The sequence below is a fragment of the Hipposideros armiger genome, unplaced genomic scaffold (genome assembly GCF_001890085.2).
Source record: "Hipposideros armiger isolate ML-2016 unplaced genomic scaffold, ASM189008v1 scaffold_109, whole genome shotgun sequence".
Taxonomy (NCBI): Eukaryota; Metazoa; Chordata; class Mammalia; order Chiroptera; family Hipposideridae; genus Hipposideros; species Hipposideros armiger.
This window is the reverse complement of record NW_017731459.1, coordinates 1844903-1860083: the sequence shown is the minus strand read 5'-3', so window position 1 is coordinate 1860083 and position 15181 is coordinate 1844903. Positions and strand designations below refer to the sequence as shown.

General features: G+C 37.4%; 1 protein-coding gene across 17 annotated transcripts in view; it reads left to right on the top strand.

Moving 5' to 3' along the window:
• Positions 1-15181, top strand: part of ARPP21 (cAMP regulated phosphoprotein 21) — a 450043-nt gene that overhangs the window by 354671 nt on the left and 80191 nt on the right. For 13 of the 17 annotated variants that reach the window (XM_019647230.1, XM_019647225.1, XM_019647224.1 and 10 more), the window contains 2 exons: positions 10762-10870; positions 12758-12859. In XM_019647230.1, the coding sequence (XP_019502775.1) occupies positions 10762-10870; positions 12758-12859 (211 nt within the window). Of the gene's footprint in view, positions 1-10761; positions 10871-11247; positions 11339-12757; positions 12860-15181 lie in introns of those variants that run through there. The other 4 variants (XM_019647239.1, XM_019647235.1, XM_019647236.1 and 1 more) reach the window with 2 other exon arrangements.

Below are 15181 nucleotides of genomic sequence, written 5' to 3'. Positions count from 1 at the left end.
TAACATTACCTATTGTTTATTCATTGCATTGAATTCTTTCCCTCTTATTTCATATATGTTATTTCGTTTCATCCTAAAAGCATAGTTACAACCTAAGTAGTTAGAGGCGCATTTTACAAAAGAAGAAAATGATGTACAAACTTAGGTTCAATTTTGGACTTTCAGAGAAACAATGATTAGCATGGCAGGGATCGAAACCAGCATGTCAAATGCCAAGAAAAATTTTGTTAAACAACCTAATTCTCTTTAAAGCAAAAACATCCAGAACATCTTGAGCAAAATCCTCAAGAAGGCTGTCTGGATTGGTAGGGGATTTCAGCTCACTTAAATCTTTTGTTGTCTGGTAAGAAACAACAATTGACAAGAAGATATGTTTGAAGATTAACTCAATGGTATCAGTAAATAACAGATATTCCCTACACTTTGATAGTTCTGGCTTGATTTTCTGTGTTTATTGCTATTAGAAGATGTGATATTTGGGAGAGGATGATATCCATTCAATTTGAACCTTGCTTTATTCCATTTCAATCTTTTTTTTTTCTAGAAATGAAAAAGCTACATTTATCAGTAATGTCACTGTAGAAGATGAACCTATTCATTGTGTCATTACAAAATTATTGCTGTCAGCAACCCAATTGTCCAAATCCAAGGTTTTGTGCCATAGCCACAAGAGCATGGGGTGGGTTTAAGGACATAATAGTCCAGAGAAAGTAGGAAGTAACAGTCCTGTTCATGTGGGAGGGATTCCAAGAAGGTGCCAACATCAGAGCAAACAATGAGCTTCAGAGAATTAGCACAGGCAGGTCACTGCACCCTTGCAACACTGCAAGCTTGTTGGTTCTCAGAGCTAGCCAGGGTACAAACAGGTGAATGAATGTGACCCAAAGCCCCGCAGCACACCTATTGCTCCACAAATCGCGTCTTCACAGCCAGGGACACCTCTCCTTAGAATTTGCTGCTTTTTTGTTGTTGTTGAAATAATGAATGCAAGTTTCGAGCTGTGTTTTTCAACCTTGAGTTCCAGCTCTCTTTCCCCCATGTATTGTCAGAAATATCTTTCATTCTCTAGAATTTTTAAATGTTTTCTGTTGGAATTCTTTGAAGCTGTCAGATTAGGTGACAACACCAAATGAGCCTCTTGGAAATCTGGGGAGGAGGTATTAGGGTCTGTTAATTAGCTATTTAAATGCTACAGATACAAGGGTCTGTTTTTATATGAGAAGTTTTACCCTTCTCTTTGTCTCTCTCTCTCTCTCTGATCTCTTTTGCTTATTTTTCTATGTATTTAGCCCAAAGCAGCTCATTGTTCTTTTATGAAATATATTTTTTCACCTCCTTCTCTTTTTCTTCATTCTAGAGCAAGGATATATGCTTAGGGTACATTATTTGGACACTACAAACTGTCTACTTGCACAAGTGTTTTCCAAAGGGCCAGGATCAGTCACAGGCAAAGCCCCACGTGCACCTGAAAATCTTGGCATATGTCAGAGTAACTGTTTAACTAGTCCCAGATAATTTTCATGTTCAAAGGTTGTCATCTCTTGAATATTTTTTCTTTTGTCTTTCACATCCACCCACTATCATTGCCTCAAATCCCCCATTCTAAAAGTACAGAGCAAAGAAAGGAAATAGCAAATCCACTGAAGGAAAATGGTTACAGACCCCAGACACTGTGAAAGGAGAATAGTGGCCCAAAGGCACAAGTTTGGGGTGACACTTTGTAAGTCCAGTACTCAAGAACACAATGCCCTGATTCCTGAGAAGTGTGGACCTGGGTATTCGCCTGGAGGGATGAGTGGTATTAATGACTACAGTGCTTTGCTTGTTTGTTTGTTCCAGAAAGGACGATTAACAGAGCTGGCTATTTAGTAAATCACAAGAACCGTGAAAATGTGTTCTATACTAAACAAGGCTCCCCTCTGGGTGAAACAGTTGAGCCCCGCTGACTTTGTTAAGAGTCCTTGATGTGATGGATAATGGCTGCACTAAGAGGCAGGATTGTGGGACTGTCCACCTCGCCAGCAGGCAGACGCAGAGGGCAGCGCACAGCAGCATATCAGAGTCCAGGGACACTTGTTCTGCTCAGTTTCCTGAAGAGGCAAAGGTTTAAAATGGGAATCACTGGTTTTTGACTCCCTGCAGGTGATGAATTGCATTTATACTACAACAAAACAAAACCAACAAAAATGTCCATGATTCCTCCCACCTTTGTTTTCTTTCTTGTCCTTTGGCTGCGAGTGGGAGTAGTGCCATGAATGAGCGGCATCCTGATGTGGCTGCTTGCTTAATAATCCTCTGAAGAAGACCAAGTGCCTCTTGGAAGCCCATGAGTGGCTGGTTAGCATCCTGTCATTTTTAAACATGGCACATTTTGGTATACGAATAGCCTTGAAAACCATCTGACTTGGTATCTAAGATCAGAAGCCTAAGAATTGCATTGCTCTTAGGAAAACCATCAACTTTTGTTTACTGAACAGACAACCTAGTCCTTCAATCAATACTCGGGCTCAAAGTAAAACTTATTGGTTAACATTGGTCAAACTCCAGATCACTTCTCTCAAATATTATATTTTCTCATATTCCTCTTCTCAAATGCCTTAGAGAACATAAGCTTCTATAGGTGAGATAGGTAAATTCTAGAAATATATATTGTGAGGCGAGAATAAGTTTGTGGTATTCCTTTCCTCACTTGAAATTATTCATGAGACTTTGAGGGTCGAATGTAGAATTGACCACTTGATTTTGGAAATGAAATACGCGTGTACCTTCTATAATGTTAGTATCCTTAATATATTTATTTTTCTTTTAAAAATATTTTCCATGGAGTAATACTACTTTTAGATTATTTATTTACTTATATATTTAGCTCATAACATCCTAGATAGATAAAACTAGACCATTTTACAGGAGCAAAACCTGAGATTCATGTCTTCATCTTACCTACTCAATGCACGGAAGACCAAGACTGAAATCCAGTCTTCCTGCCACTCAGCCGTTCCTCCTCTCCTATAGTTAGAGAAACAAGAATTCACTTAATAGAATCAATACTCTGAAATGATCAAAGCAAGAAGAAACCAAAACACTATTCTTTCACCAGTATGCACTGATTTCCTCACAACAGCCTAATTTGCATTTATTTTTAAAATTGAACAGCGAACCCAATTCAACAATGTTTATACTGAGATGGATGACACCAACAGAACTCCAGAACCACAGCACACGCTAGGTTAGAAATTATCCTGGCATACTTGAAAGAGACAAAACCCACGTTCTTAAACTATCATCAAGCAAAATGCATTTTTCAGGGGTCCAGTATCATGCTTTCAACAAAAGAAATACAGAACATGGAACATGTCCATCTTCTGTTCATAGTTTATTTGAAGAGCCAAGATAATTTTGGCCAGGACTCTGTGCGGGGTGTGTGTGTGTGTAAGTACACAGTGTATAAGTATAAGAACGTGTGTAAGTGTATAAATACATTATCTGTGTTATACAGTTGGAACCATTTGGAGCAAGCTTCACTATCCGTACACATGCTATATACAGTATTGCCCTAAACATACAATAGTTATTGAGGAAGTAAGATGACTGCGTCTTCCCTCCATCTGCAACTGTCCTTGGTGGAGGCAGCAGACTTAGGCTCATATCCCGAGGGCTTCCTTTGTTGCTTCTAGATCCATCCTTACAGTTAGCAGTCATTTTAGCACTTGTACCCTGAGAAAAGTTTTATGGCATCCTTGAAGGTGAGAGCCTGGTTGTATGTAATGAGTGGTGGGTCTTCTTGCATGTGTCTTGTTAATCTTAAGATTTCTGATAGTGAAGAGGCCATTAGAATATCACCATGACTTTTTAGGGAAGAGATAACTGGGGCATAGTGTAGTAAAAGAACTTGTAGTTAATTGGTTGAAGGTGTTTGGCTTCCACTAAATTGTATACTTAAATGTTAGCCTATAACTATTCATATAAAATCTTCAAACAATAAATTGGAATCTACCAAGAGAATTAGATCCCTCCCTAACACATGAGTATTTTATCCCACAGCCAGACTCCTTCCAACCTCTCAGCCTTTCTAGATTTCACAGCATTCCCAGGGGAGCATAGCCCCCATATTCCTGGCCTTTAAACCAGGAATATGAAAAAAATAGCATTTCTTTACACATACAAAAATTATCTGGTACCTCATAGCAATTAAAGTGCAGTGATCACTCTAGACCTTCTCAGCAAGTAAAATACGGTATTTTCATGAAAGCTTAAATGGAATACTTATATACACACCATTATAATATGTAAGTAAAAAGCCTTTAGTGCCAAGAAACAACAATCATATTCAGTATTTTCCAAAGAAAGTGTCACTTTAAGAATATTGTTACTTGCTTATTTGGATCTGATGAATCAAATCATTATTTGAATATTATAGTACAGATTGGATCTATTCTAATTAAGGTTAGCACTAATGTAAATGTTGGTTCATAATTCTGGTGTACTTTTAGATTTGGGCTACTCAGAAAAATGTGAAAAATGATAATAATAGCTTACTGAGTACTTTATTAGTGTCTGGCATTGGGCTTAACACTTTACTTGCATTATCTGTATCTCATTTAAGCCTCCCAAGCACTTAAGGTAAGTATTATTACTTTACATTTTTTACAACAAAACAAACAACACTTCTCTCATAGGGATGTTAAGTAACTTGTAAGAAGTCACAGTTAACAAGCTGCAGAGCTGAAAAGACACAATAGTGTGTTTTGAAAAGACAAATTTTTCTTAGGCTTGCTTATCATCATTTGTGTGTGAATTGTTTAAAACTTAGTTTAATTACTTAAACTATTACTATGTTAAATTTAGTGTGCTAGTTTCCATCTATTTTTTGTAAAGTCATTGGGTCATATGCTAAAATGCAGTGTTTTGGGGGGAGCAGAGCTTTGAGTCATTGGATATATTAATGCTACTGCCTTTTAATGTTCATATAATATTGAAATGAAAGAATGCAGAACTTAAAGAAAGGAAAGTGTCTGTACTAGCTTTCTTTTCTTATTTTTCATTTGTGGAAATTCTCAATGTATAGGCAAACTTGCAGAAATATGCCTGTTTTGTTAAGCCAAGTAGATTGATCTGGTGTGTATGTCTCTTTGATGGTGGTGTCAGTACGGGCTCCATACAGTTCAGAAATAGCCAAACTCACAAACAAAGACTATAATATTCCAGGTCTTAATTGCATGTGATTTCTTTCGCTTTTTCAAATTACATATTTTCTCCTTTTTTTCCTAATCCCTCTTATCTTTTTCTAGATCATTCTAGTTTGGATTTCCCCATTAGAGAGGAAGAAAAAAGGTTGAGATTGGACAGTATCACTTATTATGATCATTATAGCATCATTAGTAGATACATATTTCTATGCATATAGATCAAGAAGGACATAGCAATAAAGAGGATGATTTTTGTTTTGTTTTTTGTTTTTTACATATATTGGAAGGTCTTAATGTGATAAGCCAAGACCAGAAGTAGGAAGCACAATTTATCCTGGTATTTTTAAAAGTAACAGTGCAGCAGAAAGATTAAGAATTGGATTGACAAAATAAAATGACTAAGTGTTCATTTTAGCTGATTATAAAATAATATAGACCATGAAAGAAAATTTAGAAAATATTCATAATAGAAGAATATATATATATATATATATATATATATATATATATATATATATATTCTTTCTTTTTTTTTTTTACCTGGGCCATCCTGCCACCTGTTGGCAGCTCAGCGGCAGCTCAGCTCGGGCCGGGAATCAAACTGCTGTTGCTCAGAGCTCACACTCTTGAGCGAGCTCTTAACCAACTGAGCCACTCGGCCAGCCCAAAGGAATATTTTAATCGTACATAATCCAATGATTTAGGGGCAAACCACTTTTAAGTTGTTGAATGTGTTTCCTATCTTTCTAAACTAATAGCTTTTGTTATTTTGTGGTTATAAAATACATCTTTATTATAATAATCACAAAAGTATATCTATTCTTTTATAAATTATTTTTCTATGTTAGCAAATGGTATTCGATATCATTTTACAAAGCTGCAGCATTACACATGGAGATATTTTATTATAAGTTACGTAAGCAGTCCACCATGGATTTCCACTGTTTTGCTGTCTTAATCAATGGAACTCTATATTAACTTATTCCCATTTGCTATGGTTTCATTCTAAGAAATAGAATCACTTTGTCAAGGTGGATTGACATTTTTAAGGCTCTTAATGCCCACAGCCAGTTTGCCAGAGCAGTGCTACTGATTTAAGAGACGATGTCTCACAAACCCTGGTTGTCTTTGAGGCCATCTTCTTAATTTCATTGTTGTTCATAAACAACCTTCTTTTAAAGGAGGATCAGGCATTTCCTGTGTTAATTTGTATGTCTGTTTACATATACAGTACACAATCAAAATCGAGAAAAATAAAATGAATTTTTCAAAGGTGTAGAGAATTGAGAACATAAGTGTGAAAGACGCTAATAAAAGAAGCTTCATTAGCTTCCTTTCACAGCCTATATTGGATTTATACCATTTTAGTCTCTTATGACAAAATGATAGTGGAAATTGTGAAATACTTCAAGAAGAAAAATATTTGGCCCTTTTTTTTAAGAAAGAAAATCATTTGTAAATATTTTAGTTGAAAATTTTAAAGAATTAAGGGAACAGCAGTGCCACGTAGAGTCCTCTAATATGTTTGACTATTAAAATGTGTGTGATAGATGTCTTACACCCCCAAAATATTTTATCCTGTTGTGCACAGCAACCTTTATTTGTTAAGATATTTATGCATACTGATGACCAGCTTTCAGTTATCCGGAATGAAATGCAAAGACTTTATACACCTCCATATTTAGTAGAATTTAATTCTTCACTTGTGTGTATGTTGGGGGAAAGGGACAAGGAGGGAGTAAGCTTAACTGTTTGGGAGAAAAGTAATACATTTGGTCTCAAACTGGCAGTACAAATAAATCATGGAAAATACTTGCATGTCAAAAGATTTAAAAAATAATTATAAGGAGTGTTCGTCTATTTTAAGCTTCAAGAGAAAAAAAGTCTAATATTGGAATTGATTGACTAGAAGTTTTGATGGTCTTGTACAGCATTTCATTCAACCACACTGCCTCTCAATTCATGAACTATGTCTAATAAGGAACAATGGGGAGTTAAGTTTAATTTTTGGAAGGTTGGGTTGGGTGGGGATGCCCATGCTGTTCACCACACATGAACAATGAGTTTTACAATAGATACCTGCTACAGATTGTGGGAAAATATATATTTTTTTACCTTAGAAGAGGAAACTTATTTTTTCATAAAGAAGAAATATTAAATTCATTTTCTCTGCTTTTTGATGATGATACAGAGAAAGCTAGAAATAATAGCTCATGGGCTAAAATCCACCAGAAAAAAAAGAAATTTAGGCACATGTGATGCATGGCCATGAGATATGTAGTAAACCCTAGTTATCATTAATTTAATGAACACTATGATATTGTGCAGTTTTGAGCAGTTTTTCTAAGGTTACATCCTTATATTGATACATTAAAAGTCATTCATTCTCATTTTTTAAAAACATCCATAGTATATTAGTTTAGTTCCATTTATTTGTGGCTAAGAGATAACATTGCTATGATGTTAAATTAGTGATAAAAAGGATTTTTAAAAGCTATAATAGAATGGGACATTGCTGGTAATTTTCAGTTTAATCACATGTAATACTTCAGCTATATTCTACAGTTTTCATGAGCTTCAACTGGAAATTGCTCATTAGATCTAGAGACATAGATAATTCTCTATAAAATCAACTTGAAAAAATCTTATTAGGTTTATTTTATTCATTTTACACAATCTTCAAATGGTTACTTTATAATCACTCAAAATATTTTTTTGAAAAATCTTAAAGGAATTAATAACTATTAGTTTCTAATGTTTAAAACAATTTAGATGAGATATTAGAAAAGCAGTTATGGATAATGCACTTTGCATAATTTACATCAATAAGAAATATTCTTGCTCTAAATGATGTTGACATTATTGATTAGAGAAAGGTCCTCTGACTACTCTTTGTTTATGTGATAGATATATTTTTCCTAAATAGGTCCTGCTATGAAAAACAAATAAACCAGCACTATGAAGAAATGCAAATGAAATTTCAAAAGTAGCGTTTAAATAGCTCTCTCACCACTATAATGACATTTTTAACTGAGAGAAGTTCTCAGACTACAAAAGCTAAGAGTCCCATTCTCCTTCTCTTCCCAAGATACCCTCAAATTTTAAAAACTTTTATTTAAAAACATGAGTATTTTTAGTCAACTTGAAGCAAAACATAAATTTGATTTTTAAAGAACATCTTAATGTTCTAAATTTAAATTTATATTCTTACTAACCAAATTCTCTACTGTCCTGTATTATAATTTAAAAATTTGTTACTACACATCTTATTCAGTGACCCTTGGACGTGTCCTTCAATTACAGTGATTTATATACAATTGTACTAAATTTTTATTCATCCCAACATTGATTCATTTATTCTTTTAACTAAATACCTCCTCTATGCCAGGTACTGTTGAAGGCACTGAGGATTAAGTATTTTAAAAATAAGGTCCCTACCAAACAGAACTTACATTTCAGCTGCAGTTAGTACGCTGAAATCTCACTCTAAATGGTTTTCTCCTTAAAGAAGAATTTAATCTAAAGCCAATTCACCTTATGCTCACAAATCCAAAAATTCACATTCTCAGACCATTTAACTTCTAAAAAAAACAGGTTCGGACTATTAACAATAAATACGAGAAATATAGCTGTAAATTGAGCAGCAAGCCAATCATTTCATTTACTGGAGTTTATCAGACCACAGAGCTTGGGGATATTAGGAGAAGCTTCATTACATTGGTACAATCAGCATTTGTATTTAAGTTAGTATCTTAGTTGTACTTGGTATATAAAACTACAATATAACGAAGTATTGGTTAAAAATATCAGGATGCTTAAATACACATAATTCCAGAATTATCATTTATGGTGACCTGTAACTATTCATGCTAATATTATAAGATTTTACAGTATAATAAGTAATTGAAGTGTACTGTGACTAGGCTACACCAAAATATGTTTAATTTCCCTATTATAAATAGTCATTTTACTGTAAAGTACAAGTTTACTTTGCTCCTTTATTGTTCTGATTTTAAAATGTAATTTTTGCACTTTCGGATTGTTACATTTTATTACATTTTGTTTTTGGTGGAAAACGTTCACATTGATTTTCAAGATGATCTGCTTCAGGTTTTGTGTTCTTTTGTGAGTTTGAGGGCCTCTGGCCTGCTGTGTCCTATATAAGCAGAGGGAGACTGAATTTCGTCTCTACAAGGATGTGAATGGATTGATGCTTGTAGCTTAGTGTACAAATCTGTAAATTTGGAGCCAAAATGATCACTGAGGGATGGTTCCTTTATCTGTAAAAGGGGCGAAAATTATTTGCTCCTCTTACACCAAAGTTTTACTATAAGGATTGAATTGGATGATGATATCACTTTGCAAAGATCCACAGTTCTAGAAGCTATAACTGGTAGTATTCCAGTTTTCTGTTACTGTCTGTTCACCAATATTATTATAATTTATGAACATGTATTTAAGGAAAGGATGAGACTCACCAAGATTTGAAATATACACTTAAATTAATTTTTTGTTTACAATGTGCTATTTGCTTATTTTGGATCTGTAAGGAAATGATGAGATTCCCCTAATTACTGGTCACCCATATGAAACAACAGACTGTAGAGGCTTCCCAATGACAGAATGCATAATGAACCCAGTGGGGACAGAAAACCCACTGGGCTTCGGAAGTCATACATCAGACATGACAGAGACACTTTAATGAGAGCCATAAATTACAACTGCTTCTAAACCCAGGACAAACATTTTAGCACATGCTCTGGGGATGACCCCAAGCCCAAGTCATTCCTTGAGTTCTGTGGAGCGTAGTGACAATTGTGGGAAATGAATAAGGAAGAGGACCCCTTTCCTGTAGTAATACAAAATGATTAAGAGGACCTAACAAAATCAATTGACTGATCAATAGTGTGTAACTGCTTGGAGCGTTTTCTCCCCATGCTAATCAGTCATCAAGTTGTTTAAGCGAAATATCTCCAGTGTCTCCAATTACCGAACTGCTTTACAAGACATGGTCAAGGATGTCAGAGCCTCCTAGAGCCATATTCCAGAGCAGTTGTCATTGGAGAAAGGTGGAAATAATTTATAAAAGATCCTCTCTCACTGCAGGTTAAGAAGGCTGTTGAAAGGGGGGATATGATAGGAGGTGTTCTCATAGTTTCCAGACATTGGTGGATTAGTGTGTTACTCCCAAGCTCTAAAGATGTATATTTGTTCTAGAATATAGGTGGGGACTTGATTCAAGTCGAGAGTGATGGCGGTCCAAATAACTATAGAAAACATTTATACACTACATATGTACAGGCCTTTAAAATATTTTTTTAACTCAGCCATGGTGAACAGCATGCATCAAACAAGACTCTGAATTCAAACCAACCGAACGTATTCTAACAACACCTATGAAGGGACATAGTATTGCCTACCTGTATATTGCCAGCGATTCTAGTATCAAAACCACATGTCAACTTTTCTTTCTTTTTTTTAAGTTGAATGCCACTGTGGGGGAAAAACAGCACTAAGAAATAACTTTCAACAGGGGGGAGAACTATTTTATTGATATGTTTTACTTTGCTGGCAGACCAGAGCAAAGGTTTTGTGAACATTTAAAAGATGAAAAAGGTGAAGAATCCCAGAAGCGGTTTATCTTGAAGCGAGATAACTCTAGTATTGATAAAGAAGACAATCAGGTTGGTTCTCAAGTTTGAGAGTGGCTGACGTTGTTTTTGAAGGTGGGCTGACTGATGTTCTTGTTGTCCCTCTTGTCGTCCCTTTCTCCCTCTCCCAGCTCCCCACTTTCTGCCTCTGATGCTACCATCCTCTCTCTGACCTCCTCGCCCGCCTTGCCTTCCCTGTGGCATTCAATGGGCAGCAAAACAATCCGTGTCCTGGTCGCTTTAGCAATGGCTCTGTGTTGGGCTGCATGGGTGGTGCTTGGCGCAGTTCCTGCTGCATGTGTTGGGGGTGGGGGGCTGGGGTGCCACAGGCTATGAGCTGTTGGGAAAAGCTTTGTCAGTCGCATTTCTAGATGTCTGTGTAACTATGGCAGTCGTTCCACTCCCTACAGCTTTGTCCTTCAGTTGTGCACACATTGAGCTGGATTATCAAAACGGACCGATGATCAACTGGTGTAGCTGTAAAGAACAAACCTTGTTATGGTGAGGACAGGTGGATTTTGCAACTCTCCTAAAATAAATCTTCACAGAAAAGACTCAAGTCCATGGTTGAGTCTCCCGACCCTTCTCCTTCCCATGTTTTATCGTCCGTGTAAATTGTCTGCTTGTTTTGCATGAACCGTCGCAGGTCTTTCTCTTGATGTGTATTTCACTTGCGGTAAAACATTATGTTGTTCTAGAGTAGCCTGGTTCATGGCTTCCACACGGGTAGAGATACTTCACTCAATTTCTTCTTCAGCTGGGGGTGGGGGTTCCTGGGCGATTAGGAAGAAAACTAAGTAAATGGCAAAAGAAAACAAATTTTCAATGAGAATGAGAACAGTAGAAAGTCATACAAAGGCCATTACAATTACACTTTGTGTCTCTGACAATCAAATAGACTTTTTTGAAAATGACTTTGCTTTCGCATTCATAAGGGCAAAATAATAAGGATCTCACTCAAGTTATTATTTTAATTATTCTCAGTGAGTCACTTTAAGCCGGTCTGTGCATCTCTGATGCACTTTTTTTTGTTTTGAACCTGTTCATCATTTGTATCTTGTTGCCTCCCACCATCACCGACAGCACCACCGAGCTACACCGTGACTCGCATTGACTCTGAAACATGTGCCTGTGTCGTGTACTTAGTGGGTGTTTGTTGAATGGATGGATGAACGTGGTTAGGGCAGAGCGTTTGGTCACGAATGGCAGGGTAAAATAGGAGGGTAGCCGAGATGCAGGACGTGGTTCCGATGAAAGAATGAGGAGCAGTCCTCATGCTGGGTTCTTTGAATTGTTACCTTAGATTTCTGAATGTTGACCCTGATCAACAAATAGACTTTAAATTTATTGCCTGCTTTCTATGCCAGATGCAATTCTCAGAATCAGCCATTGAGTGAATTCAAAAATTAGGAGGCACAGAAGTAGTGCCCGCATCTTTCTTTCCACCCATTACTTTCTTGGCTCCCTTCTTCTGTTTCTGCAGTCCCCAAGTTCTCAAAGCCATTTCTTTCCTTAGCCACCTTAATCTAGTTACTTCCTCTTTTTGCACCAACATTCTTCTTCTTTCTGAGGAGTCAACATCACACAGATTAGCAAAGGAGAGAGGCCATCCCTGGTGACCTGTCACACAGCTGAACTGGGCGAACCCCTCAGGCACACCCAGGTTTTTCATTCTAGAAACGCCTGTATTACTTGCATACAGCCAGGTGGCAACCAGGAGCAGTAAACATGGCATTGCTTGTCATGCACACACGGCACACGTGTCCCCTACCATGGCTTCCTTAGGGACCAGAGGGAGTGAGACTTTTTGTGCTCCATTTGTTTAAGTGAACATTTATTATTCTCAGCTGACAGTTGCTTAACCGCAGATTTCTAACGGCTCAACTTGGATAACCCTCCTGATTTCTTTTTTCTGTTCAGCAAAACAGAATGCATCCATTTAGAGATGAAAGACGAAGTAAATCAATTGAAGAGAGAGAAGAGGAGTATCAGAGAGTGAGGGAGAGAATATTTGCACACGATGTGAGTAGTTGTTTTAATTGCCTCTTTAGTGCGGTCCTTCCATCAGCAGTAAGGCAGCCTCATTCCCCAGACAGTGAGCTGGCAGGGACCGAGGAAGCTGGAGCCAGGGAACAAAGAGAACTGCAGCAAACTAGAGGTGTTTCTGGAAGAGGACCTGGTTCAGGGAAGTGCTGGAAAAGCAGCCAGGGGTTTGCGTGTGTTCCTAGGGTGTGACCTGTGTGGGAAGAGAGGTATCATTTTGGTCAGCTAAATAGACCTTAAGTACAGAGATTTGAGGAAATGTCTTCACATACCTGTTAGCCAGCAGGTGCCACATTGTTGTCTTCTTAATACCAACACTTTGCACAGGAAGGACAAGAAACCAAAGAAGAATCTGTTGATCACACACACAGAACTTTCTCTGTTCATAACAAGTATGGGCATTTTATTATATCAAACTTAAGTAATACTACTCATTTTGCCCCTCAATTTCAGACCAAATTAGTTCTGTGAACAGTTTTCAAGGGAATAATGATAATACAATTTCTTTTGTTTAAATTGCAACAAATAAAATGTGGTTGGGATTTTTTTTTTATCCTTTTACCCAGTGTGGTAAAAATAACATGCAATTAAATTAAATCAAGATTAAAAGATGAAAAAAAAAGATGGCCTTAAATGCAAGAAAATGAACAGAGCAAGCTATCGCCGTAGCTTTTCCATTCCAAGAAATTATTTGGCAGCCTCCTAAAATGTGGGTTCTTCCATCTGCAGACATAAAGTTGTGAGCCACTTTGTGTGGGCTCTCTGTGACCAACACTTCCGTCCTCAGTCAGGTGGGACATCCGACCTCCTGTGGTGATTTGCTCCCAGGGACTATTGCAGAGCCAGCCTAGAGACCTAGGCTTCAGTGTTTATGGAGGAGAACCACTGTCCTTAGAGATTTCAAACTCAGGCAGGTTTCCCTGATCCTCCAGCAGGTGCTGGGTCCTTTAATACGAAGCTGCAGAGGAAGCAACGCTCTGTACTTCTTCCATTTAACACAGGTTTCAGTTATCTCTTCTAGACCCTCTTTGCCTTTCTTGGAAACATTAAAATCAAGTTTTAGTGATTGGATAATCTGGCCCCGAACTCTGGAATCAGGAGAGTAGGAGAGAGGGCGATGGAGGTAGCCATAGTTGGATGGTGTTCGAGTACAATTCTAGAAGGTCCTGCACATGTGGGAACCACTTAGATTTTTATTATGGTCAGGATTGTTGATGATGCAGCCTGACACACATAGACCTTTAGTTGTGTTTGCTGCATACAAGGATGAAGTAATGAGAGGATCTCTGCCAGTCACGGTATCGTAAGGATGCCTCCTGTGGACGGCAGGTAGCATATTCCTGGTCTGATGACCTTCACAAGAGAAACTTTACTGAAGGCCAGTTCATTGTTTATTCTCTCTCTGTCTGTCTCACGCAAACACACAAACAAATTACCTGGCAAGCCATGTAATTTTTGAATGAGTTGGTATCTTCAAAAGCAATTACTAATGACCCTGATAATGCACAAAAAGACAACATTTTACTCCCCCTGCCCCAAAGTTGTGACACATTGCCAGACATTCAAGAGCTAGGTGACAGAAGTAACATCACTGATGCCCGCGAGTGGGGAGGACACCTGTACGGCTGTACTTTGTGGATTCTCATGGCTGCAGAGAGGTCATTCCAGGGAGAAAGGGTCTGCACGACTTCCTTTATACGTTGTATTTCCCTGTGACCTGATTAAGGAGATTAACAGTAAGGGACCTCGGTTCCAGGTTAAACATGGGAGGCAAGTGCTGTTTAAAGCCTCTCGGGCTACACGCCATATATATATATATATATATATATATATATATATATATATATATATATATATATATATATATATATATATGTAAAAGCAGACTTAAATCTGCGAAAGCTTCAATGCCAAGCAATTGCCATAGCCTACCCAACCTATGAAATCATTTGGCAGCCTCCTTTAAACTGCTGTGTCTTCTACTCTCTGCAGGAGCAGAGGTGCGAGCTCCTTTGAAAGGCTCTTTGGTGGCCAGCATACCCAGCTTCACTAATTCCATTGGGGCCCCGGCCTCTTTAAGTTACTACTTTTCACCTGATCTTCTAAGGAAGGGATTTTTCTTTTCTTTTTTTTTTAATTTTTTTGTGAAATAAACATTTTTAAAAAAATTAGTTTCAGCTGTACAACACAGTGCAATAGTTATACTTTTTACCCCTCAAAGTGACAACCCCCTCCCCCATATCATACATATCTATTACAATTCCCTTGACTCCACTCCCACATTATACTCCACATCCCGTG